Source organism: Brachionichthys hirsutus, chromosome 7 (genome assembly GCF_040956055.1).
Source record: "Brachionichthys hirsutus isolate HB-005 chromosome 7, CSIRO-AGI_Bhir_v1, whole genome shotgun sequence".
In the NCBI taxonomy this organism is placed as follows: Eukaryota; Metazoa; Chordata; class Actinopteri; order Lophiiformes; family Brachionichthyidae; genus Brachionichthys; species Brachionichthys hirsutus.
In genome coordinates, this window is record NC_090903.1 from 1562645 (window position 1) to 1590085 (window position 27441).

The following is a 27441-nucleotide window of genomic DNA, read 5'->3' on the forward strand; positions in this document are numbered from 1 at the left end:
TGACTTTATAAAGTACTATTTGTTATATATTAATTAATCCCCTCCCTGAGCTGCCACCTAATCGTGTCCCAATGATCCTCAGAGCTTTCTGCCCCCGGTAGGGTCACCCATGACAAACAGGTCCAAGGGGAGGGGCCAGATGAAGGGTGGCTCAAACACCCTTCATGATGAGCGAAATAATTGGTCCTGGGCTTCCCTCGCCCGGTTGCGGGTCACCAGGGCCCCCTCCTGGTGACACGTCCAACTGAGGAGGAAGAAGAGGAGGAAGAAGCGGAGGTGACGACCTCCAAGAAGAGAAACCAGGAGTCAGGCTTAAAACTCGGGTTTATCAACAGCTGACTGGATTAAAAACAAGAACCCTGGATTAAAAACGAGAACCCTGGATTAAAGACGAGAACCCTGGATTAAAAACGAGAACCCTGGATTAAAAACAAGAACCCTGGATTAAAGACGAGAACCCTGGATTAAAGACGAGAACCCTGGATTAAAAGACAAGAACCCTGGATTAAAGACGAGAACCCTGGATTAAAGACGAGAACCCTGGATTAAAAACGAGAACCCTGGATTAAAGACGAGAACCCTGAATTAAAAGACAAGAACCCTGGATTAAAAAACAAGAATGTGGAATTTATGAAACAAAAAACATGACCATGAAGGACAGAAGCAATTATTGGGACCACAATTCATGGTGAGTAGATGTTGTTTAACTATTAAATATTTATTTAATAGTTATTGCAAGTGCATAATATAAAGTTTATTGGTAAGATTATATTCCTATTTTTTTATTTAATTACCCCCCCCCCCCCCCCCCCCCCAGTCCGCAAAGAAATTGCCCGGCATGAAACCGGTCCGTGGCAGGAAAAAGGTTGGGGGCCGCTGATTTACGTAACATTTTGGCTCCGGTGTCGGGAGGTGGGGGGGAGGGGCAAAGGGAAGGGGGAGGGGTTATTCCTACAGAAAGGAATAATAAAATGACTGGGTGACTGTCCTGCTGGGTCTTATTATTTCTCTTTAGCTCAGTTTTCTATAGAAAAGTCTAAATCATTGATTTCTCCATCCCGTACTGCAACGAGATCCCAGACACGGACGCCATTTTCAGTCCGTCAAACTGATTACGTTTGCAGACGACACCACCCTCATCGGGCTCATCTCGGCGGTGATGAGTCTGCCTACAGGAGGGAGGTGGACCGGCTGGTGTCCTGGTGTAGCAGCAACAACCTGGAGCCGAACAGCCAGAAAACAGTGGAGATGATTGTCGACTTCAGGAAAGTCACAGCCCCACCGTCCCCCCTCGCCCTCACAGACTCCCCTACCCCCATCTCCATCGTGGACTCTTTCCGCTTCCTGGGCACCACCATCACCCGGGACCTCAAGTGGGAGCCGACCATCAGCTCCCTCATCAAGAAGGCTCAGCAGAGGATGTACTTCCTGCGGCAGCTGAGGAAACTCAAGCTGCCGACCCAGATGTTGGTGCAGTTCTACACCTCCATCGTGGAGTCCGTCCTCACCTCCTCCATCACCGTGTGGTACGCTGGCGCCACCACCAGGGACAGACACAGAGTGCAGCGCATTGTACGTGCTGCGGAGAAGGTGATCGGCTGCAAGCTGCCATCCCTCCAGGACCTGTATGTCTCCAGGACTCGGAGGCGTGCAGGTCGGATCACAGCCGACCTTTCTCACCCTGGACATTGACTCTTTGACCCTCTCCCCTCAGGCAGGAGGCTACGGTCCATCCGGACCAGAACCTCCCGCCACAAGAACAGCTTCTTCCCCTCGGCTGTAAGACTCATGAACATTTTACTACCGGTAACGTGCACTGTTCTGTTTGCACTGTGTGATTACACTAGTTTTACTGCTGTTAATACACATCTGTGTATCCACTCCTGCTGCTGCTGATGTGTCTGTACTTGTATGTTTTTTGTATTTAGTCATTACTGTTACATGTAGCACGACTTCACAGAGAAACGTTCCTAGTCTGAACCCTCACTGGCAATAAACACCTTCTGATTCTGGTTCTGATTCTGATTCTGATTCTGATTCTATTTCCTTCTTTAAAGGAGACATATTATATAAAACTCTCTTTCCCATGTTTCTACACTATTCTGGTGATTTTGGGTCCTGATCAACCCAAAAGACAGCAAAACAAACCATCCAGTCAATCCTTCGTAGTTTGGGTCAGTCTGGAAGAGATCCCTCTAACTGTTTGAGACAGAAATGAGGGACGCTGTCCTGCAGCATCTGAGACAGAAATGAGGGACGCTGTCCTGCAGCATCTGTTTGAGACAGAAATGGGGGACGCTGTCCTGCAGCATCTGTTTGAGACAGAAATGAGGGACGCTGTCCTGCAGCATCTGTTTGAGACAGAAATGAGGGACGCTGTCCTGCAGCATCTGTTTGAGACAGAAATGAGGGACGCTGTCCTGCAGCATCTGTTTGAGACAGAAATGAGGGACGCTGTCCTGCAGCATCTGAGACAGAAATGAGGGACGCTGTCCTGCAGCATCTGTTTGAGACAGAAATGGGGGACGCTGTCCTGCAGCATCTGTTTTGAGACAGAAATGAGGGACGCTGTCCTGCAGCATCTGTTTGAGACAGAAATGAGGGACGCTGTCCTGCAGCATCTGTTTGAGACAGAAATGAGGGACGCTGTCCTGCAGCATCTGAGACAGAAATGAGGGACGCTGTCCTGCAGCATCTGTTTGAGACAGAAATGGGGGACGCTGTCCTGCAGCATCTGTTTGAGACAGAAATGAGGGACGCTGTCCTGCAGCATCTGTTTGAGACAGAAATGAGGGACGCTGTCCTGCAGCATCTGTTTGAGACAGAAATGAGGGACGCTGTCCTGCAGCATCTGTTTGAGACAGAAATGAGGGACGCTGTCCTGCAGCATCTGTTTAAGACAGAAATGAGGGACGCTGTCCTGCAGCATCTGAGACAGAAATGAGGGACGCTGTCCTGCAGCATCTGTTTCATGTCAGTGTCTGGGACCTGCGTTATCTTGTGGAGAAACGGTAGAATGTGGGACCTTTAGTTCAACAGTTGTTCTCACTACGTTCCTCTCTTCTGTTCCAGTAGTATTACTGCTGCCTTTCTTTGGATCCACGACTCAGAGCTAAGGAACAAAGCAAAAAAGGTGCAGAGTGTTTGTCCTACGGCAGATCTACTCAATCTGAATCTATTCGGCTAGACTCCGCCTTCGTTCACGCATCTTCGGTTCGCCTCAGTTCCTCTCATGTGTTCGACTTCCGAGGCATTTTAAACTCAAAAACCGAGTTGTACGAGAACCAAGTCGTTCGAGAACTGAGGTTCCGCTGTGTTAATATAACTGTAGGCACGTAAACGGGCATTTATCTGGTGCATAGGAACGGATTAATAGTTTACATTATTCATTACGGGAAATGGAGCGTCGGTTTTCAAACAATAATTTGAATATTGGAATTATGTTAGGGAACCGAGGTTCACTGTACATGAATAATACTTTTTTAGAAAGTGGCTACGGTCTATAATGAAATGCTTTATTAATCATCATCTGCTGACACACACAATGAAATCGAATTTTCACCCTCAAAGGGCCCTAGCACACGGAGAGGGATCGCCGGAGCCGTTTGCGGGGACGGTGCCTTGCTCAAGGGCACCTCGGCAGTGCTCTGGAGGCAGACTGGCCCCTCTCCAGTCACCAGCCCACACCACATCCCACCAGAGCTGGGACTGGAACCGGGGAAGCAGTGGACTTCTCCGCTTCTCCACTGCTGCCCTAGAGAGCGAGCTGACAGACGTGAAGACGATGGCTCACCCTGAGGTGCTCCTCCTGGAACGGGTGCTCGGTGAACTCTGGGACGGGTACATGTTTGTTCTCCACTTCTCCAAACAACGAAATCACCATGGAGGTCAAGTCATCCAAGGATTCTGCCCATTGAGAGGAGACGAGGAAAAGAGAACTGTGTTAGTAAGCCAGGAGTGACCCCGTGAACACAGACAAATACTCAAAGTACAACCCATGACGCGTCTGAGCAAACACACGAACTCCCTGAGCAGACCCTCGGACAAATGTGAGGAATATCATAACGATACATTTCATGTTGAACGCACTTTATATTTGAAATCAAACCTCAAAGTGCACAAGAGTATAAAAGAAACACAAAAACAAGAGATAAAATCAACAAATAAAATTAACAAGCAAGGGAGGTACAACATTTGTTTTTCTAAACAAGTATACAGAAGAGAAAAGGTGTTAACTGTGGATGATGAGGAATATATATTTTTTTATTTATATACGATAGTATTTTATGGTTTATTCATGCAAATATTTATGTTGAATATTTTGCTATAAACTGAATAATAGGGTAGACATTTTTTTAAATAAGTAGTCCACTTCTTCCAATTCCTTTTTTGAACTATGTGCTTGTTTTGTTATGTATTTTGTTTTTTTATCAGTATTTCTTTCCTTTGTATCTACAAATACTTACATATTTTTATACATGTTCGAAAACAAAATTCATTCAAACTTATTTGACCTACATAACCTCATTTGTCCTGTGTCCTTCCCACGTCTCCAACGGTTGGACACGTTGTCCAGGTTGATGTCCTCGTGTGGGTTCTGCAGAACAGCCTCACAGTAATGACCTCCAGAATGTGGGTTCTGCAGAACAGCCTCACAGTAATGACCTCCAGAACGTGGGTTCTGCAGAACAGCCTCACACTTTAATGACCTCCAGAACGTGGGTTCTGCAGAACAGCCTCACACTTTAATGACCTCCAGAATGTGGGTTCTGCAGAACAGCCTCACAGTAATGACCTCCAGAATGGGGGTTCTGCAGAACAGCCTCACACAGTAATGACCTCCAGAATGTGGGTTCTGCAGAACAGCCTCACAGTAATGACCTCCAGAATGGGGGTTCTGCAGAACAGCCTCACAGTAATGACCTCCAGAATGTGGGTTCTGCAGAACAGCGTCACAGTAATGACCTCCAGAATGTGGGTTCTGCAGAACAGCCTCACAGTAATGACCTCCAGAATGGGGGTTCTGCAGAACAGCCTCACAGTAATGACCTCCAGAATGTGGGTTCTGCAGAACAGCCTCACACTTTAATGACCTCCAGAATGTGGGTTCTGCAGAACAGCCTCACACTTTAATGACCTCCAGAATGTGGGTTCTGCAGAACAGCCTCACACAGTAATGACCTCCAGAATGTGGGTTCTGCAGAACAGCCTCACACTTTAATGACCTCCAGAACGTGGGTTCTGCAGAACAGCCTCACACTTTAATGACCTCCAGAATGTGGGTTCTGCAGAACAGCCTCACAGTAATGACCTCCAGAATGTGGGTTCTGCAGAACAGCCTCACAGTAATGACCTCCAGAATGTGGGTTCTGCAGAACAGCCTCACAGTAATGACCTCCAGAATGTGGGTTCTGCAGAACAGCCTCACACTTTAATGACCTCCAGAATGTGGGTTCTGCAGAACAGCCTCACAGTAATGACCTCCAGAATGTGGGTTCTGCAGAACAGCCTCACAGTAATGACCTCCAGAATGTGGGTTCTGCAGAACAGCCTCACACTTTAATGACCTCCAGAATGTGGGTTCTGCAGAACAGCCTCACACAGTAATGACCTCCAGAATGTGGGTTCTGCAGAACAGCCTCACACTTTAATGACCTCCAGAACGTGGGTTCTGCAGAACAGCCTCACACTTTAATGACCTCCAGAACGTGGGTTCTGCAGAACAGCCTCACAGTAATGACCTCCAGAATTTGGGTTCTGCAGAACAGCCTCACACTTTAATGACCTCCAGAATTTGGGTTCTGCAGAACAGCCTCACACTTTAATGACATCCAGAATGTGGGTTCTGCAGAACAGCCTCACACTTTAATGACCTCCAGAACGTGGGTTCTGCAGAACAGCCTCACACTTTAATGACATCCAGAACGTGGGTTCTGCAGAACAGCCTCACACATTAATGACCTCCAGAATGTGGGTTCTGCAGAACAGCCTCACAGTAATGACCTCCAGAATGTGGGTTTTGCAGAACAGCCTCACAGTAATGACCTCCAGAACGTGGGTTCTGCAGAACAGCCTCACACTTCTCTGCCAGTGCAGCAAAAGGAAAACTTCTCCCCCAGTCTCGCCATTTCTTCTGTTTGCGCTCGAGAGAGAGAGAGAGAGAGAGAAGCACGGAGCAGAGATAGGAGGTATCGAGGAAAAGGGACTTTATTATTCAGTGCAAGTGGAATAAAGCAGCTTCATCTATCCAGCTCGTCTGGCGTGTCCCTTTAGCTTTAGCATTGCTGCACTTTAGCTCCGTTCACCAGCGTGAAGGGAGTTAACCCCGGAGGAGAGGAGCGATCTCCCCGGTGTCACCTAACCACGGTCCCGAGACCAGAACCGGAAAGGGTTTACAACATATTCATCCGACCACTTTCTTTTTTTGCTCCACATAGTTAGTCTGGATTAAAATCACACGACGCACGACCAGGACAGTCCCACGTTGAATACTGGGCGCACTAAATTCCCTGCAGCCAGTGACGGCCAGGAGGGGGCGTGTCATCACGAATTGACACGATGAGTCGGGGGCGCCTGGACCTCCACGGCGGAGGCTCCGCCGAACCCCTGAGACCGGCTCACCGAACCCCGGTTAAGAACCACCGAGCTCAAAAGAACCGCGTCTCCTTTCCACTCTGGCGCGCTGAGATGACGTCACCGCCCGTTCGCCTCGTCATTATTATAAAGCGTCTTCCCTCCACATCGGCCACGCCGCTTCGTTCACTCAAACACCTGTGGACGTCGATTAGCTGCGTAAAGACGCACGTGACTCTCGTCGTTAGCTGCAGCACCGGACACCGGTTACCGGTTACCGGTCACTCACTGGCTCACATTGAAAAGTAGCACAGGATGAACTTTTACGTGTTTCTTTTATTTTACATTCAGGTTGGATTTTGTTTTTGTGCGCTGCGGAGATTTTCGCTGCGCAAAGACCGCATCAGCAGTGCGCAATTGCGCACGCGCGCAGCTTAGAGGGAACGTAGCTCATGACACAAGCAGCAGCTTGGCAACTGAAACTTTTAACTGATCAATTATATTAGCAAGTATTTGCTGTGCAGAGGACGACCCAGGAGAAGAGACATGGACGTAGTGAGGGAGGACATGAGAGTGGCTGGTGTTGGGGAGGACGATGCAAAGGACAGGACTAGAGGACGACCCAGGAGAAGAGACATGGACGTAGTGAGGGAGGACATGAGAGTGGCTGGTGTTGGGGAGGACGATGCAAAGGACAGGACTAGAGGACGACCCAGGAGAAGAGACATGGACGTAGTGAGGGAGGACATGAGAGTGGCTGGTGTTGGGGAGGACGATGCGAAGGACAGGGTGAAGTGGAGACGGTTGGGTTGCTGTGGCGACCCCTCAGGGGACATGAAGAAAGTATTGTAGTAGTAGTAGTAGTGGTAGTCTATGAAATAGTATTCTCACATTTCATAGAATTGCCAGAAAGTAAACTCTGCGAGGCTCCTGACTATAATACTATGTTGAAGGACAGCACCGGCACCAGAAGGGTCAGGGTTCGACATTAAGGGCCGCCCGACTCTTATCCATTTATTGATCAAATTGGTCGTGTATTTCGTGGGGATGCAGCAAACGATCGGCGCCGATTTCTACATATGGAACTGATCTAATCTCCCTCCGCAAAGGTCTGAAAGGCAGCCACCGTCTCCTGCTCTGCCATTGGATCACTGACAGCCCCGCCTACTTGCCGAGCCTATGGCTCCGCCCCCTGCTGCATTGAACGAGAGCGCCTGTTTGGCTTGGCAGGACATGTAGGTGAGAAAAGACGTCACCTGTCTGGTGAAAAAGCAGAAATGACCTGTTAGAATGTCAAAGATCCTAAACTATTAGAATGTTCGACTTTTAGCGACTTTTTGTCCCGTTATTTTATTTGACATTGAAGTCGTCACAAAGCTGCTGCAGTTGGGAATTTTGTCTTTTTGCACTACCAGAAAGGAAAACTAAAGCGTATTGGTGGTTTCGGTCGTTTGGTTAGTTTGTCCTGTAGATAGCTATTTTATTAACAACCTCGAACATGTGTTCAATAAAATAACATCGGAACATTGAAGGTGTTGCTGTCAGTTAATTATTCCATCCAAAAGTCGTTATCGGCCGGTCAGGCTTTTTAAAGATCGGTCATCAGCCAGAAAATTGCAATCGGTGCAGTCCGAGTATTTTGAAGAGAACTTTCTTTAAAATGCCAAAACAACATAAATAAATTATTTGATTTTGGCATAACGGGGGTTCAATGTCAACTGAAGAAAAAAAGAGTCTAAAGGTTTGTATGAATCACAGGAAAATAACTTTCTCATCTTGGTCTGAAAAATATCCAGGCCTTTCTGAATCTTTAGTCTATTAGATACATTGCGGAATTAAAAAAAATATATTTGTGGGCAACCATCTAATGGTTTCGGGCAAGCAGTTTCCACCCGGTGGTTGCCCGACAGGGCAAGTTAACGCCGAACCCTGAGGGGTGTCTGAACAGAGCGGCCTCCAATCCAAGTCACTGGAACACTCACGAGACGTCACCAAGATCACTGGCCCCAAGACCAACACGACGGTGGGTCCGATCCAGGACGGCGAGGAGAAGCACTACAGAGACTACAGAGCCGAGGGGGCGGGGGCATCTCCCGGGGAGGAGCAACAACTCCATAAACAGCTACAATTGTTTTAATTAACCCCTTCCTTTAATATCACCACTATTAGCACATGGAAACACTGACAGGTGAAGTAATAAGGCATGATACTACATTCCTTTGCTGTCTTTTCACACTACAGAACCAGATCAGATGTGTGCTCACATTTGAGGGACGAACTCTTACCTCTGCCGAGGACACAGAGTCCCATGAGGTTGGACGAATAGTTTGTTGAGTGAAACTTCAGGAGCTCCTGAAGAACGTCAACCCCTTCCAGAGATGGCCTGGTCTCCAGAGTCAGTTTGTTACCTTCAACACAGATCATTCATACACAAATAGACATTTTCTTTACTTGGTTACACAATAATAACAATAATCACTGCCCCTTTGGAGACCGTAGTGGAACTGAAGGCAGTTCACGTCGGGTAGAAAGGCTGCAGCAGCACGACCTCGCCATGGTCTTATGAGACACCGCAAATACTCTGAGCACAAAGTGAACTCTAAGAACACGACGGGTTATTGATCGTCCTATGAGCAACCATGTCCAACAACTGCAGGCTGCGTTTAGTACTTAGTCTGGGGGGGGGGGGCACATGTCAGCCCCATTTGAACCTTCACTCTCCTTGACTGGAATTATGCTATTTGGCTCCAGATTGCCATCCGGAGGTTACTTTGATTCTGATCTGGGAACAGTGACAGTAAATTCTCATTGTGCTTTGAGACAGAACCTTTCATGGCAGCTGTGTGAAAGCTGATTTAATCAGTTCCTGTGCACGTTTTTAATGCACACACCATGTCCTTCAGTTTAGATGTCAACAACGTGTGGTAATTCAATCTCACATTAATCATGACCTGTACATTTAACACCCGGCAATCATTCTACCGTAAATATGTGTCTTGATAAACTGAAGATGTGTTTGGGAAATGCCAACGACTAATCCTCCAGCGTTTAAAGTGTTAACAGGCACTGCTTCAGTTGTGTTCAGTGTGTTTTCACTCAAATGGAGCTACAAATATCACCTGTTCCAAATTTACTGAAGGGGTGGTTCGGGTTGCCGGTGGCCTTCTCCAACTGAAACAGCCTCCAGCCGTCATTCATCAGGTTCTTCTCATGCTCCGAGTCCACGGCCTTCAGCTCCCGGTCCTTGCAGCTCTCATCAAACAACGGACACAGGAAGAACTGGGCAAACCTACAAATGCAAAATGTAAATAAAGGAAATGTGGACACTTTTAAGAATCTATTTTCCAATGCAAAATAATGCTCATCTCATTTTCAGAATTGATTCTGTTCTGGGTTTACTGCATGAGGTACTGTGGTACTGCATGATGTACTGTAGTACTGCATGAGGAAGTCTGCAGTGGCAGAGAAGTATCTCAGAGTTGTAGTTCAGGACATGTATGACAGCAGTGAGTGTGCAGCAGGAGTAACAGGGGAGTTTAGTGTAGAGGTGGGATGCACCAGGGATAAGCTCTGAGCCCCTTTTTGTTGCCATGGTGACGGATAGACTAACAGATGAGGTGAGACAGGAAGCTCCTCTGAATATGATGTTTGCAGATGACATTGTGATCTGCAGGTAGAGGAGAATCTAGAGAAGTGATTCTGTTCTGGGTTTAATGAAAATCCTCGATGTGTAGGAAGTAGAGCTGGGCGATGTATCGAATATACTCGATATATTGCGGGTTGTTCCACATGGGATGTATGAAATTATCACGTTGCGTAGTACAAATTGTTGTAACGCATCGGTGCGTGATTCTCTTTGTGTCGCTCCCTCACTCTCTCCTGGCGCACCCAACCAGCACACTCCCCCCGCCCAACCGGAAATCTGTTTTTGTCTGAGAGAGCGAATAAAAGTTCCGGCCCCAGGCGAGTTTACGAGTTACTAAGGCGAGACGGAGGACTTGGCTCCAAAAACACAGCGCTGGTTCTATCATCTGGCAGTGGTTGGGTTCCGTCAGGAAGACGTGGAACAAAGTATCTGCTGAATATGCTGCTAAAGCGTAGCACCAAAGGTAGCAGCACCACCTGAAATGCCATCCGCTAGTGTTGTGCGAGTCATGAACGAATAGTTCAATACTCGAGAATCACATTACTGACTCATGAGTCGCGATTCTTCATCATTCACCGACGCCTCCCTGCTACCGCTAGTTGGCTGCACAGCTGACTGAAGCAGCAATCATTAGAATTGTTGGAACAGCAGCATTTAACGTTATTTTAATGAACTGCCCATTTCCCCCTGATGAACAGTCTATTTCCTCCAGTACTGTAAACTGTGAATCTCTAATTCAACAGAAGGGTCTGCTTCAATCACGATACTCGAGTCATTTTATGCGTCAACGTGTTGAATTTAACATGTATATAGTGATTTAGAGGAGAAATCAGAATATCGAGATATACATCTTGTATCGTGATGAAGCATAAAAATATTGCGGTACTGGTTTTATGGCATATCGTGCAGCCCTAGTTCCTACCATTTCTAGTTCTGGAGTTATCGGGGGTTGAAGAAAGACAGAACTCAAAGTCAGGGTTGCCAGTGAATGTTTGCGTTCAGATAGATGTGAATGGCATTGAAAGAGTTAATATTGTCTGCGTGCCAACATAAATGCCTTAGGTTGCCGATCCCGAGTCGAACCTTACGTCACACACTCAGCCAGATGTGAAAGGAATGACACATCACACCTGACGGGGACTCAGAAGGTCCGGCTGAAGCGCCTTCAGTCTGACTGCAGCATCAGGTGGAGCCGAGCAAAAGGAAAGTCAGGAGTAAACATGAACGCTTACACACCTATCCAGGCCTCCTTGCAGATGTTCATGAGCCACATCAAAGTAAAACCTGGTATGCTCTCCAGTGGTGAAGGCATTGGCGCTGCCTGCGTGCTCGCTGAGGAACTGGGTGTATTCGTTCTCCTTGGGATACTTCTTTGTTCCCAGGAACAGCATGTGCTCACAGAAGTGAGCCAGGCCTGAGATGTTTGCTGGGTCTGACAGAAAACCTGTGAAATTCAAATACAAGTCCACAGAAAACAAGCTGATAAAGCCCTCAACACATGGAAGATCACAGAGGGAACACAATAGAATGTCGTTCATTTCACTGCCCACTCCACTTAGAGGGTTAGGTGTCATAGGGGAAATTTAACGGCTAATATTCATTATTATCGCCTCCTGAAACAGCTTAGTCAGAGAGAGGAGCCAAGGGAAGCCCCGTTTAGATTTGTTTTGCTGTCGAACAGTGTTGACACCACGAACTTCTCTGGAGCAGGTCATTACTGCCTGACTGACAGTACTTTTTGCAGCACGAAAAAGATACCCACAAATATACTCAAACTTGGATTATTTCCATCGTCTACCCGTAAAATTAAAGCTAAGCATTGTTCATATATTCTCCCAAGTGCCTTTAAAGATTATGAGATCAGGCTCCAGGCATGGAGACAGAGCCAAGGCTTCTTGAAAAAACATTGGTGACAAAAGACCTTCACCTATCTGGACATCCAAAGCGGCAGAGGACTTGTCCGTTGTTGGGTCACTGATGAGCATGGCCTTCAGGCCATTGGTCAACTCCAGGGCTCTGTAAGCTCGTTTGTCTTCAGGAGAGCGAATTATGTCACTAACCACCCGTTTCACAGCCGGGTCAGTCATTCTGGGGCGAGGACGGCACCAGCCTGCAGCAGAAGGAATCCGAAGGAGTTAGCCAAGGAGCTAGTCCTACGAAGTTCATGCACTATAGCCAATTATCTTGGGTAAGGAGCAACGTTGGTGCTGTGTGCATATCTAATGGGTAGGTGCTGCAGCAAATGTCCAAGTCATCAAGCTACTTTAGAATGACAGAATTGTTAGAAAGGAGGACATGATGGTGGTTCAAATATATATTGTGCATATACAGTATACATATTTATACATACATATACACTCCCGTTCAAAGGTTTGGGGTCACCCAGGTCTTTTCCAACACTTCTCTAAGCAGCTAAACTGTGTTCAGCTCTGCTAGCATGATTACAGGGTTCATCATCAGCCTTCTGACGCAATGAGCAAACAGATTGTAGCATCAGAACCCTGCAGTGATGCTGCTGGAGATGGGCCTCGATACACCGACGTAGATGTTGCACCAGCAACCAGACATCTGCAGCTAGAACAGTCGTTTACCACGTTAGCAATGTAGAGAGAGTATTTCTGAGTAGTTTAAAGTTATCATTGAAAAAAAACTGTTTTACTTTCAAAAATAAGGACATTTCTAAGTGACCCCAAACTTTTGAATGGCAGTGTAGATTATATATATATATACACATTAAAAAATCTGTAAACACACATTATGTGAATGTTTGATTCATTAACAGGGTTACATAATGGGAAATGAAAGGACATGCATGACATATGGTAATATATAATATTATAATAATATAGTAATGAAATGTTTGGTTTCAAAACCATCAGGACTTCATCTGCATAATGACATGTTAACGATGTCACTCTGCACCGTCCAAACTCTGCGCTGCTCACAGGAACCGCTGGAACTATGTCACACGGCGCGTCAACAGGAAGCAGAGAGACAGGTAAAGTAACGTTGAGAGGAAGCAGAGAGACAGGTAAAGCAACGTTGAGAGGAGGCAGAGACAGGCAAAGTAACGTTGAGAGCAGGCAGAGACAGTTAAAGTAACGTTGAGAGGAGGCAGAGAGACAGGTAAAGTAACGTTGAGAGGAGCCAGAGAGACAGGTAAAGTAACGCTGAGAGGAGGCAGAGAGACAGGTAAAGTAACGTTGAGAGGAGCCAGAGAGACAGGCAAAGTAACGGTGAGAGGAAGCAGAGAGACAGGTAAAGTAACGTTGAGCGGAAGCAGAGAGACAGGTAAAGTAACGTTGAGAGGAGCCAGAGAGACAGGCAAAGTAACGGTGAGAGGAAGCAGAGAGACAGGTAAAGTAACGTTGAGCGGAAGCAGAGAGACAGGTAAAGTAACGTTGAGAGGAAGCAGAGAGACAGGTAAAGTAACATTGAGAGGAGGCAGAGACAGGTAAAGTAACGTTGAGAGGAAGCAGAGAGACAGGTAAAGTAACGTTGAGAGGAAGCAGAGAGACAGGTAAAGTAACGTTGAGAGGAGGCAGAGAGACAGGTAAAGTAACGTTGAGGAGGCAGAGAGACAGGCAAAGTAACGTTGAGAGGAGGCAGAGACAGGCAAAGCAACGTTGAGAGGAGGCAGAGACAGGCAAAGTAACGTTGAGAGGAGGCAGAGACAGTTAAAGTAACGTTGAGAGGAGGCAGAGAGACAGGTAAAGTAACGTTGAGAGGAGGCAGAGAGACAGGCAAAGTAACGTTGAGAGGAAGCAGAGAGACAGGTAAAGTAACGTTGAGAGGAAGCAGGGAGACAGGTAAAGTAACGTTGAGAGGAGGCAGAGAGACAGGTAAAATAACGTTGAGAGGAAGCAGAGAGACAGGCAAAGTAACGTTGAGAGGAGCCAGAGAGACAGGCAAAGTAACGTTGAGAGGAAGCAGAGAGACAGGTAAAGTAACGTTGAGAGGAAGCAGACAGGCAAAGTAACGTTGAGAGGAAGCAGAGAGACAGGTAAAGTAACGTTGAGAGGAGGCAGAGAGACAGGTAAAGTAACGTTGAGAGGAAGCAGACAGGCAAAGTAACGTTGAGAGGAAGCAGAGAGACAGGCAAAGTAACGTTGAGAGGAAGCAGAGAGACAGGTAAAGTAACGTTGAGAGGAAGCAGAGAGACAGGTAAAGTAACGTTACTCAGCTGCTCTGGGAAAGTTAGTCAGAACATTTCAGCACCGCATCCTGAGACAATGAGCAGAAACAACCTCTTTTTCTTCAGCGATTTAACACTCCAACCGTTAGCTTGTTAGCATTGTGAACAGCAAGCTAACAGAACAACAATGAACACGCAGGTATTAGTCGAGCCCCAGGCGTTACTGGGGGGGGGGGGGGGGTCTTTCAGAAGCAACCCCGCGTGAGGCTTTTTGTTTGTTGTTGAGCTCAGACTTTATAGGGTGTTTTGTTCATGCTTGGCATCCCATAATTCTCAGGCCAATTATTCCTAGATAATTGATGATGTAATTTCATGAAGGAAACTTGTTCAGCAGGATTAATACTTCTAAAAAGAACACTGTCATTAGTTGTGTGGTGAAAGTTCACGGCTGCGAAGCACCAAAATGCAAAATGTCAAAGTCAAAGACCCATGTTCAGGAAAATGTAGTTACAAATGTGGGTGGCGCAGTGGTTAGTGTTATACAATCATAGTAAGTACGATGTCCTCGCCGACCGGACGGATGTCCTCGCCGACCGGACGGATGTCCTCGCCGACCGGACGGATGCCCTCGCTCTCTGGACGGATGTCCTCGCTGTCTGGACGGATGTCCTCGCTGTCTGGACGGATGTCCTCGCCGACCGGACGGATGTCCTCGCCGACCGGACGGATGCCCTCGCCGTCTGGACAGATGTCCTCGCCGACTGGACAGATGTCTTTGCTGTCTGGACGGATGTCCTCGCTGTCCGGACGGATGTCCTCGCTGTCTGGACGGATGTCCTCGCCGTCTGGACGGATGTCCTCGCGGCCTGGACCCTCTCGTCTCGTCATCATCGCCGGTAGGAGAATCTACCGTTTGTCGCTCTTGTATCAAAACGAGCCACGAATAATAATCTCCTCCGTCTTTTCTGGGATTATCGTGTATTACAGGATTTACAGGATTTATCAGAAGCGTCTGATTTCAGGTCTGAATTTAAAATCTATGAAATGAAGGAACACTTAATACATATGCTTTGTAGATGACTCATGTAATCATTATGGCCGCGTTACGTCATTCAGTAAATTGCAGTAATGCAACAGCAAAATAGTTCTCACCTTTTTAAACTCCAGACACTGTCAGAAACCCCCCAGAGAAGCTTCCAGCGGGCGCCCCCGTCCAACGAGCTCCAGCAACGCTCCACGTCACGTCCACTTCAAAGGTGAGCATAATCAAAGGCGAAGGCAGGAAGCGGACGGCGTCGCTGTTCGCTGGCGGGTCGCATTGATAGTGATCGTTCCTCCAATACATCGATAATCAAGCCAGGAATCACCGCGCCGTGAAAACGACCGGCTGCACAGACCCGCCCGAGCAGGGCGAGCTAACAGAAGCGCCGCGCTACGCTAGCAGAAGCTGCCCCGGGAGTCAGAGCAGCACTTCCGGCGTGCCGACCCGGAGTCAGAGCACTTCCGGCGGGGCGGTCAGAGAGCGACGCAGGAGAGCTAGCAAATTCAGTGTAGCTTAGCTCAGGCCCACAGACCGGCTCTCAGGGCCGGCCGTGCCGGCTAAGAAGCTAACCAAGCGGCTGGTACAGAAATAACTCCACCTTTTCATCAAGACTTACGACATTCGATTGACAACTTGTAGCTAAAATGTTGTTGGAGACCGGAGCCGCTGACTGGAGGTCTGTCGTTAGCCGGGCCGCGAAACGTGGGCTGCGAACTACAAGGACATCCGGCGCATTGTCGACCTCCGGCCGCTAGATGGCGAGTGAGCTCTGTTAGACAATGAAAACAAGAGAAATCAAATTTAAATTTCTGAGGGGGGAATCAATCCCATGCGTCTGAATCGTATTCCACAGCTTTTGTTTGAGATATCGTGTGACAGACGGAGGTCACGGTCTTCATTCCACCGCGTGGACCCGGGTTCAGGCGTATGAGTGTGTGTACCCAGATTAAAACATGGAGTATTTTGTGGCCCCGGGGCTGTGTGTTGATTGGGACTGACTGGGCTACTGATGGAGCTAACTGAGAGAATAATGAATATCATGCCCAACCAATCAGTGTCAGGTGGGCGTGGCGTGGCGTGGCCTGAGTCGGATCCTGACTTGGCTGGACAGAGTTATGCTCTGCCGGGCTAAAAGCAGTGATTCTACTTTGCGCTCTCTCTCTCTCTCCAGCACCGAGTACACGTGGACTCGTACTGGACCGAATGCGTCTCTTCGGTCCTTTAGCTCTGTTTGATTTTAGCCGCGTTGATGCCAAAACTGTGCAGTCGTGTGTTTTGTGTTTGTTCTGCAGCAGAAAGTCCAGTTTCTGTGTTTGTTCTGCAGCGGGCTGTTACGACATCGTTGGGATTCGTGACACTCCCTTTGTCCTCTGGTGTCTCGTATTAGTTGTTCGGTTAGCGCATTAAGCTGAGCAGCGAGGACGAGGACGGGCAGCCCCATGGAGGACTCGTCCAGCAGCACCAAGGTGGTGGCCGTGGTCGGAGGGGGCTTGGTAAGAACAAAGACAACTTTCAATTCCTTTCAACCTTTGCCTCCCTGGTAACTCCTCCTTCTTTGTTTTGCACTGCAGTAAAAGTTGCACTAAGGTTAATGAGTATGTGCTAAGTACAGGGGAGTCTTGTAGAACTCTAGTATTGGTGGGTGATGGTACAAAGCAGCCATGTCTTGTGCACCCTTTAGGTTGGAGCGCTGAATGCCTGCTTCTTTGCCAAAAGAGGGTTTGATGTGGAACTGTTTGAAGCTCGGGAAGGTAGCTACCAATATTTGAATGCAGCTCTCTCAGGTCAACCGGAGGAGGAACATTTACATTTACAGTATTGATGGAACGCTGCCTCTCACTTTGCTCAGATATCCGGAAAGCCAAAATGGTGAAGGGGAGAAGCATCAACCTGGCTTTGTCTCACCGCGCCCGGCAGGCGCTGCAGCATGTTGGGATGGAGGGGAAGGTACCTGGGTGGTAGTTATACACTAAATGATACTGCTACAGCTGTAATACATATACACTAAATGATACTGCTACAGCTGTAATACATATACACTAAATGATACTGCTACAGCTGTAATACATATACACTAAATGATACTGCTACAGCTGTAATACATATACACTAAATGATACTGCTACAGCTGTAATACATATACACTAAATAATACTGCTACAGGTGTAATACATATACACTAAATGATACTGCTACAGCTGTAATACATATACACTAAATGATACTGCTACAGCTGTAATACATATACACTAAATGATACTGCTACAGGTGTAATACATATACACTAAATGATACTGCTACAAGTGTAATACACATACACTAAATGATACTGCTACAACTGTAATACATATACACTAAATGATACTGCTACAGGTGTAATAAATATACACTAAATGATACTGCTACAACTGTAATACATATACACTAAATGATACTGCTACAGGTGTAATAAATATACACTAAATGATACTGCTACAGCTGTAATACATATACACTAAATGATACTGCTACAGGTGTAATACATATACACTAAATTATACTGCTACAGGTGTAATACATATACACTAAATTATACTGCTACAGGTGTAATACATATACACTAAATGATACTGCTACAGCTGTAATACATATACACTAAATGATGCTGCTACAGGTGTAATACATATACACTAAATGATACTGCTACAGCTGTAATACATATACACTAAATGATACTGCTACAGGTGTAATAAATATACACTAAATGATACTGCTACAGGTGTAATACATATACACTAAATGATACTGCTACAGCTGTAATACATATACACTAAATGATACTGCTACAGCTGTAATACATATACACTAAATGATACTGCTACAAGTGTAATACATATACACTAAATGATACTGCTACAACTGTAATACATATACACTAAATGATACTGCTACAGGTGTAATAAATATACACTAAATGATACTGCTACAACTGTAATACATATACACTAAATGATACTGCTACAGGTGTAATAAATATACACTAAATGATACTGCTACAGCTGTAATACATATACACTAAATGATACTGCTACAGGTGTAATACATATACACTAAATTATACTGCTACAGGTGTAATACATATACACTAAATTATACTGCTACAGGTGTAATACATATACACTAAATGATACTGCTACAGCTGTAATACATATACACTAAATGATGCTGCTACAGGTGTAATACATATACACTAAATGATACTGCTACAACTGTAATACATATACACTAAATGATACTGCTACAGCTGTAATACATATACACTAAATGATACTGCTACAGGTGTAATACATATACACTAAATGATACTGCTACAACTGTAATACATATACACTAAATGATGCTGCTACAGGTGTAATACATATACACTAAATGATACTGCTACAGCTGTAATACATATACACTAAATGATACTGCTACAGGTGTAATAAATATACACTAAATGATACTGCTACAGGTGTAATACATATACACTAAATGATACTGCTACAGCTGTAATACATATACACTAAATGATACTGCTACAGCTGTAATACATATACACTAAATGATGCTGCTACAGGTGTAATACATATACACTAAATGATACTGCTACAACTGTAATACATATACACTAAATGATACTGCTACAGCTGTAATACATATACACTAAATGATACTGCTACAGGTGTAATACATATGTAATAAATGATACTGCTACAAGTGTAATACATATGTAATAAATGATACTGCTACAGGTGTAATACATATGTAATAAATGATACTGCTACAGGTGTAATACATATGTAATAAATGATACTGCTACAGCTGTAATACATATACACTAAATGATACTGCTACAGGTGTAATACATATACACTAAATGATACTGCTACAACTGTAATACATATACACTAAATGATACTGCTACAACTGTAATACATATACACTAAATGATGCTGCTACAGGTGTAATACATATACACTAAATGATACTGCTACAGCTGTAATACATATACACTAAATGATACTGCTACAGCTGTAATACATATACACTAAATGATACTGCTACAGCTGTAATACATATACACTAAATAATACTGCTACAGGTGTAATACATATGTAATAAATGATACTGCTACAAGTGTAATACATATGTAATAAATGATACTGCTACAGGTGTAATACATATGTAATAAATGATACTGCTACAGGTGTAATACATATACACTAAATGATACTGCTACATATGTAATAAATGATACTGCTACAGGTGTAATACATATGTAATAAATGATACTGCTACAAGTGTAATACATATGTAATAAATGATACTGCTACAGGTGTAATACATATGTAATAAATGATACTGCTACAGGTGTAATACATATGTAATAAATGATACTGCTACAGGTGTAATACATATACACTAAATGATACTGCTACAGGTGTAATACATATGTAATAAATGATACTGCTACAGGTGTAATACATATGTAATAAATGATACTGCTACAGGTGTAATACATATACACTAAATGATACTGCTACAGGTGTAATACATATGTAATAAATGATACTGCTACAGGTGTAATACATATACACTAAATGATACTGCTACATATGTAATAAATGTTTGATTTCTAGAATGAGCGCTCCGACATGAACCCTTTTTCCTTAGGTTGTTTCAGAGGGAATTCCCATGCATGCCAGAATGATCCATTCTTTGAGTGGGAAGCGCGCCTCCATCCCTTATGGCAAGAAAGGTCAGGTAAGGTGACCAACGCAGCACAACCCTGGGTCCGGCAGGGACCGGGGTGTGTAGGGACCAGCAACGGGCGGGGCTGCAGTCTGAGCCACGCTGTCCTCCTCCTCAGTACATCCTGTCAGTGGATCGGGCCAATCTGAACAAGCAGCTGCTGACAGGTAAGGACGTTAGCGGCCTCTCTGGTCACACAGGTAAACAGCATGAGAGCAGCTGAGCTGTTCTGTGTAGCACGTAGCTAGTCTCTGTCCTAAATGAGTCCTCTCCTGAGAGCAGAGTCACACTGAAGTACTGCTGTCAGAGTGTCTCCTTTGATGTGCCACTCCACAGCAGCAGAGACGTACCCGAACACGACGATGACCTTCGACCGGAAGCTGCTGGACTGGAGCCCTGAAACAGGCCGCATGACCTTCGCCAGGTAGACTGACCCGAGGTCCAGTCTACGCTCCCCTGCCGCCGCGGACATGCTAGCCAGCTGAGCTGTATTTTATGTTTCACCTCATCCACTGGGGGTTGCAGCTCTTGCGGTCCTGCCCCCAGAGTGAACGTTTCACTACTGCACTAATAGTGCACTGATCAGCGATGCCATGTTGCCCCAGGTCGGATGGCGGCGAGGAGCACAGCAGGGCGGACCTGATTGTTGGTTGCGATGGAGCTTTCTCCGCCGTTCGGAAGCAGTTCCTGCGTCGCAGCCGCTTCACCTACAGCCAGACCTACATCCCCCACGGCTACGTGGAGCTCTCCATGCCAGCCGTCAGAGGCGAGGTGGGCCGTCTCCTCGCTGCCCTCCTGCTGGTGGCGCTGCCGGCAGGCTGCTGCTGCTGTTACACGCTTGTGTGTTTCTACTGTCCACAGTTTGCAATGGAGCCGAACTTCCTCCATATCTGGCCGCGTAACACATTCATGATGATTGCCCTGCCCAACATGGTGAGTGTGTGTGTGTGTGTGTGTGTGTGTGTGGATTCTGGAAGGGACTCTTTTTGGATTACTTAGTCCTGCTTACGTTGCCACGCCCAGCCCCCCTCGGTCCCGCTACCTCCTAGCGACTGAAGGTTGCCACGCCCAGCCCCGCTGCCTCCTAGCGACTGAACGTTGCTCCGCCCGGCCCCGCTGCCTCCTAGCGACTGAACGTTGCCACGCCCAGCCCCGCTGCCTCCTAGCGACTGAACGTTGCTCCGCCCGGCCCCGCTGCCTCCTAGCGACTGAACGTTGCTCCGCCCGGCCCCGCTGCCTCCTAGCGACTGAACGTTGCCACGCCCAGCCCCGCTGCCTCCTAGCGACTGAACGTTGCCCCGCCCAGCCCCGCTGCCTCCTGGCGACTGAACGTTGCCCCGCCCAGCCCCGCTGCCTCCTAGCGACTGAACGTTGCCCCGCCCAGCCCCGCTACCTCCTAGCGACTGAACGTTGCCCCGCCCAGCCCCGCTGCCTCCTGGCGACTGAACGTTGCCCCGCCCAGCCCCGCTGCCTCCTAGCGGCTGAACGTTGCTCCGCCCAGCCCCGCTACCTCCTAGCGACTGAACGTTGCTCCGCCCAGCCCCGCTACCTCCTAGCGACTGAACGTTGCTCCGCTCAGCCCCGCTACCTCCTAGCGACTGAACGTTGCTCCGCCCAGCCCCGCTACCTCCTAGCGACTGAACGTTGCCCCGCCCAGCCCCGCTGCCTCCTAGCGACTGAACGTTGCCCCGCCCAGCCCCGCTGCCTCCTGGCGACTGAACGTTGCCCCGCCCAGCCCCGCTGCCTCCTAGCGACTGAACGTTGCCCCGCCCAGCCCCGCTACCTCCTAGCGACTGAACGTTGCCCCGCCCAGCCCCGCTGCCTCCTGGCGACTGAACGTTGCCCCGCCCAGCCCCGCTCGGCCCCGTTGGTAACAAGGCCCTGCAGAGCGGTCCTCTGGGCTGATGTGGTGTTTGTGGTCGTGCCGGCTGACCTGGGCTGACTGGGTTGACCTGGGCTGACCTGGGTCGCTGCGCTTTCACTGGGTGTCGTTGGATCGTTGCATTTGCATTGAACAGATATCGTAGAACATCAGCGCTGACCCTGTGGCTTGTTTCCCGCCCCAGGACAAGACGTTCACCTGCACCCTATTCATGCCTTTTGAGGAATTTGACAAGATCACCACAGAAGATGACGCCATGCAGTTTTTCCAGAAGTACTTCTCAGATGCTGTCCCTCTCATCGGAGCGTTAGTGACTTCCTTTGTCTTCTCTGTCCCTGACGCGATGAGGCCCGCCTGGCCTGTGAGGCTTGAGACTGTAGACTTGCTTTTTGCGGTGCGTGTTTCCTCCAGCTTTCTGGCATCGGATGTGACTCGGTTTTACAGTGAACAAAAGCAGTTCATTATTTTAAAGAGCTGTAATCATGTTGTTTCCACCTGTGCCTGACAGCGACGCTCTCAGGAGGGACTTCTTCCTCCTGCCCGGGCAGCCCATGGTGTCCGTCAAGTGCAGCCAGTACCACATGGGTGACAAGTGTGTGATGATGGGTGATGCAGCCCATGCTGTGGTGCCGTTCTACGGCCAGGGCATGAACGCAGTGAGTTGGACTAGACAGGGGGAGCCGAGGCTGCGCAGCGCCAAGGGGAGGGGGACTCATTCCTCCTGCTGTTTCACAGGGCTTTGAGGACTGCATTGTGTTTGATGAACTAATGGAGCAGCTCCATGAGGATTTCAGTAAGTGCCTTTCGATGAACAACCCCCCCCCCCCCCCCCCAGGGGAGCACAAAGTCAATTCACAAGAGGCATCTTGTCCCCGCAGGTGCCGTCCTGCCGGAGTACACCGCGGTGAGAGTCCCAGATGGCCACGCAATCGCAGACCTGGCGATGTACAACTATGTGGAGGTAATGACTGCTAACGGTTTGGCGATGCTCCTCAGTCTGATAGGAACGTGTGTCCTCATGAGTGTAACCGGACGGAGACGCTGGCGTGCTGCGTTCACAACCCGCGTGTTGTCAGAGAGATCGGTGCCACCAGATCTTGGGTGAGGGTAATACGGGCAATCCAGAACGACACGGCAATCGTGTAAAACATGACGCAGACACAATTAACTCATTGAGTGCCAGACATTTCCAGCTCAGCTATATGCTGTGTGCCCCAGTTTTGTGCACATTTTTCCTGATTTTCCAAGCCCCACAGAATATTATATCCTATTACAATGCACACGGCGAAGGTACCAAATGAAAGACGTAGGTCTCTTCTTTCATCAGGAAGAAAGGGTGTGTGCCTACCATGTTTCATTCCGGAGTTATTGATTTCAATGTCAGGGTTGGCAGAGAATGTTAGGGTCATAAAAAACGTCTTTAGACGTGAATGGCACTCAAAGAGTTAAAAGTGAGGACAGAAAGTATTTTAAAAAGGTCATAGTTTACCTCATAGTCAACGGCCGAGTAGCTCCATGCCTCTGCTTTGGATGAGTCCGTAAATGATCCTTTTTGTTCAGCCTTTTGACTCTTCACTGCCTACTGGTGGATGTAAAAGCGTAAAAGGTACACTGAAGTACAGGAATACCTTGACAGCGTAAAAGGTACATGGAGGTACAGGAATACCTTGAGAGCGCAAAAGGTACATGAAAGTACAGGAATACCTTGACATACGAGTAGAATCCGTTCCTGGACCGAGCTCGTAACTCAAATCAATGTTTCCCATATAAAATAAGTGAAAACAATTGAATCAACGGAAAGAACGTTTTTAATTGTTACATAGATACACAATGATATAATAAATGAGTATTACTGTAATATACAATGTGGTTTTATGATGAGTTTTACCTTCGAGACAGAGGATAGCGCTAACAGCTGTGCGTGTGGTGGAGGGGGGGGGGCTGGGCTGTACGTAATACTTTAAGCAGTAATTGTACCTTACAGGTACTCGTACATAAACTTAGACATAGTAGTTCTGCCTCTGGAAGGCTTCGTGTTCTTGATAGCATCCTTCTCTTTGAGGATTGTACACGTCGATGTACTCTGCTTGTACTGGCGTGTCCCATTACTTACGGACACCACGGTCACGTTGACGGATCGTTTCATGCTTCATCTCCATCGTCATCATCGTCTATTCTCCTCACCACTCGCTTTCTTTGGACCCTTCGCTGATCAGGAATACTCACAGGTACAGCCAGAACCACTGAAGGAGCAAGGCTGTCTCGACCGTCTAGCGCCACCATCTGGAAGTTGCTCGTATCTCAAAGCTAAATATTGCGTGCAGGTTTGCTCTTATCTCGAAGCACTCGTATGTCGAGGTATTCCTGTCTGTTGTTACTCTCAGTACTCTGTCACACACTCTGTGGCCTGGGTGAGCTTTCACCCCGTGGCGTGGCTGGGAAGCGTCCCGGGACAGACGTCGACCTCGGTGCTTTTGTGTTGCAGATGAGGGCTCATGTCAACTCCAGATGGTTTCTCTTCAGGAAACGGCTCGATAACTTCCTGCACTTCCTCATGCCAACGACGGTGATTCCACTTTACACGATGGTAGGCTCCGCCTCTGCCGCACCGCTTCATCAACCGCGCCTGCTTCACGTCTTCCTTCACTGTGTCCAGGTCACGTTCACCAGGACACGGTACCACCGGGCTGTGGAGCGCTGGCGCTGGCAAAACAAAGTAAGCCTCCTTTACAAACGCAAAGAGGGGTCAGCTGGAGAGGACATCCGGGTCTTTCTGGATGGACTGGTTGTACCGGGACATCCGGGTCCATTTCTGGATGGACTGATTGTACTGGGACATCCGGGTCCATTTCTGGATGGACTGGTTGTACCGGGACATCCGGGTCCATTTCTGGATGGACTGATTGTACTGGGACATTTGGGTCTGTTTCTGGATGGACTGGTTGTACCGGGACATCCGGGTCTGTTTCTGGATGGACTGGCTGTACTGGGACATCCGGGTCTGTTTCTGGATGGACTGGCTGTACTGGGACATCCGGGTCCGTTTCTGGATGGACTGGTTGTACCGGGACATCCGGGTCCATTTCTGGATGGACTGATTGTACTGGGACATTCGGGTCTGTTTCTGGATGGACTGGTTGTACTGGGACATCCGGGTCCATTTCTGGATGGACTGATTGTACCGGGACATTCGGGTCTGTTTCTGGATGGACTAGCTGTACTGGGACATCCGGGTCCGTTTCTGGATGGACTGATTGTACCGGGCCATTCGGGTCTGTTTCTGGATGGACTGGCTGTACTGGGACATCCGGGTCAGTTTCTGGATGGACTGGCTGTACTGGGACATCCGGGTCCGTTTCTGGATGGACTGGCTGTACTGGGACATCCGGGTCAGTTTCTGGATGGACTGGCTGTACTGGGACATCCGGGTCCATTTCTGGATGGACTGATTGTACTGGGACATTCGGGTCTGTTTCTGGATGGACTGGTTGTACCGGGACATGCGGGTCTGTTTCTGGATGGACTGGCTGTACTGGGACATCCGGGTCCATTTCTGGATGGACTGGTTGTACTGGGACATCCGGGTCCATTTCTGGATGGACTGATTGTACCGGGACATTCGGGTCTGTTTCTGGATGGACTAGCTGTACTGGGACATCCGGGTCCGTTTCTGGATGGACTGATTGTACCGGGCCATTCGGGTCTGTTTCTGGATGGACTGGTTGTACCGGGACATGCGGGTCTGTTTCTGGATGGACTGGCTGTACTGGGACATCCGGGTCCATTTCTGGATGGACTGGTTGTACTGGGACATCCGGGTCCATTTCTGGATGGACTGATTGTACCGGGACATTCGGGTCTGTTTCTGGATGGACTAGCTGTACTGGGACATCCGGGTCCGTTTCTGGATGGACTGATTGTACCGGGCCATTCGGGTCTGTTTCTGGATGGACTGGCTGTACTGGGACATCCGGGTCAGTTTCTGGATGGACTGGCTGTACTGGGACATCCGGGTCCGTTTCTGGATGGACTGATTGTACCGGGACATCCGGGTCAGTTTCTGGATGGACTGGCTGTACTGGGACATCCGGGTCCGTTTCTGGATGGACTGATTGTACCGGGACATTCGGGTCTGTTTCTGGATGGACTGGCTGTACTGGGACATCCGGGTCAGTTTCTGGATGGACTGGTTGTACTGGGACATCCGGGTCTGTTTCTGGATGGACTGGCTGTACTGGGACATTCGGGTCCGTTTCTGGATGGACTGGTTGTCCTGGGACATCCGGGTCTGTTTCTGGATGGACTGGTTATCCTGGTTGTACTGGGACATCCGGGTCCATTTCTGGATGGACTGGTTGTACTGGGACATCCAGGTCTGTTTCTGGATGGACTGATTGTCCTGGGGTTTGGACTATAATGAGGTATTGACTATACTGCTCTATGTACTGTAGGAAAAAGCCCAAGGCATTAAACATTACATTTACCTGTACAGTTCTATTATGATCTGGTGCTATAGAAAAATGAAATGAAAAGAAAACTGAATCTGAAATTCCTCATCAGTTCTAATCAATATAGTGCGTGATTCATCTCATCAAGAAATTCCAAAGGGAGACATGTCAGATGTGTCCCAGAAACCGTGGAGCCCTTTTGTTAACAGTGACGTCCTATAACTCATGGCAGGGTGTCTGCCGCCCCTCTAAATGGACCTAACGGACAGCCTGAGGTGAACGTCTTGTGCTGGTTTTCACAGGTGATAAACTGTGTCCTGCTGGTCAGTGCTGCAGGAGCTGCTTTGGGAGCGTTCTCCTTCCTCCTTAGAAACCCTCCCGGTACCAGCTGGCTCGGACTCCCCACTGAGAACGTGTGGAACAGGCTTATGGCAATCAGGAAGCCATGAGCACATCTCCGATCAATGGACCAGTGAAAAGAAGGGAGCCTCCAAAGCAGGGTCAGAACTTCAATGAGTGTGCTTTGATCCACTAAATAAAGTCCTGTGAAAACTGTGATAACTTACGAATGTTATTGAACAACCTCTCGATGGTGACCGGCCTCATTATTAGCATCATAAAGGGCACTGTTCTGTTTAAACACTTCTTTCAAGTCGTGTTTTGAAGTCATCAATAACTTCATCAGGCTTTTGCTTCATTTCCCTCGCTGAAGGGGAGGCGAGGGTATTGCGATTGGGTGCGTTTGTTTGTCTGTTTGTCTGTTTGTCTGTCTGTCCGAGCGCATAACTCAAAAACTAGTAACCCAATCGACTTGAAATTTTTACACAAGCAAGGTTCTGTCCGTGGCTCGGTCCTCCCCGAGAATGGCGTTGATCCGGATCTGGATCCAGATTCTAGAATTATTTTTACATCTGGAATTGTGCCTGTGCTGTAAACTGTCAC

At 47.7% G+C, this 27441-nt stretch overlaps 2 protein-coding genes across 2 annotated transcripts in view; one reads left to right on the forward strand and one right to left on the reverse strand.

Annotated features, from left to right (window-relative positions):
* ide (insulin-degrading enzyme) overlaps positions 1 to 15805 on the reverse strand; it is a 30085-nt gene extending 14280 nt beyond the window's left edge. Inside the window, exons 1-6 of the mRNA XM_068741512.1 lie at positions 15507 to 15805; positions 12147 to 12329; positions 11456 to 11663; positions 9693 to 9862; positions 8859 to 8981; positions 3794 to 3906 (exon numbers count right to left, since the gene is read on the reverse strand). Of these exons, the coding sequence (XP_068597613.1) occupies positions 3794 to 3906; positions 8859 to 8981; positions 9693 to 9862; positions 11456 to 11663; positions 12147 to 12306 (774 nt within the window). The 5' untranslated portion in view covers positions 12307 to 12329; positions 15507 to 15805. The remainder of the gene's footprint in view (positions 1 to 3793; positions 3907 to 8858; positions 8982 to 9692; positions 9863 to 11455; positions 11664 to 12146; positions 12330 to 15506) is intronic.
* A 1030-nt stretch (positions 15806 to 16835) lies between these two features.
* On the forward strand, positions 16836 to 27034 carry kmo (kynurenine 3-monooxygenase). The gene is made up of 15 exons (XM_068741344.1): positions 16836 to 16889; positions 17078 to 17147; positions 17246 to 17343; positions 20092 to 20181; positions 20288 to 20336; positions 20506 to 20593; positions 20775 to 20940; positions 21031 to 21102; positions 22236 to 22357; positions 22560 to 22707; positions 22787 to 22844; positions 22930 to 23012; positions 24537 to 24638; positions 24708 to 24767; positions 26802 to 27034. The coding sequence occupies exons 1-15, from the start codon at positions 16836 to 16838 to the stop codon at positions 26946 to 26948; spliced, it is 1407 nt and encodes a 468-aa protein (XP_068597445.1). The 3' UTR covers positions 26949 to 27034.
* Positions 27035 to 27441: the final 407 nt, after the last annotated feature.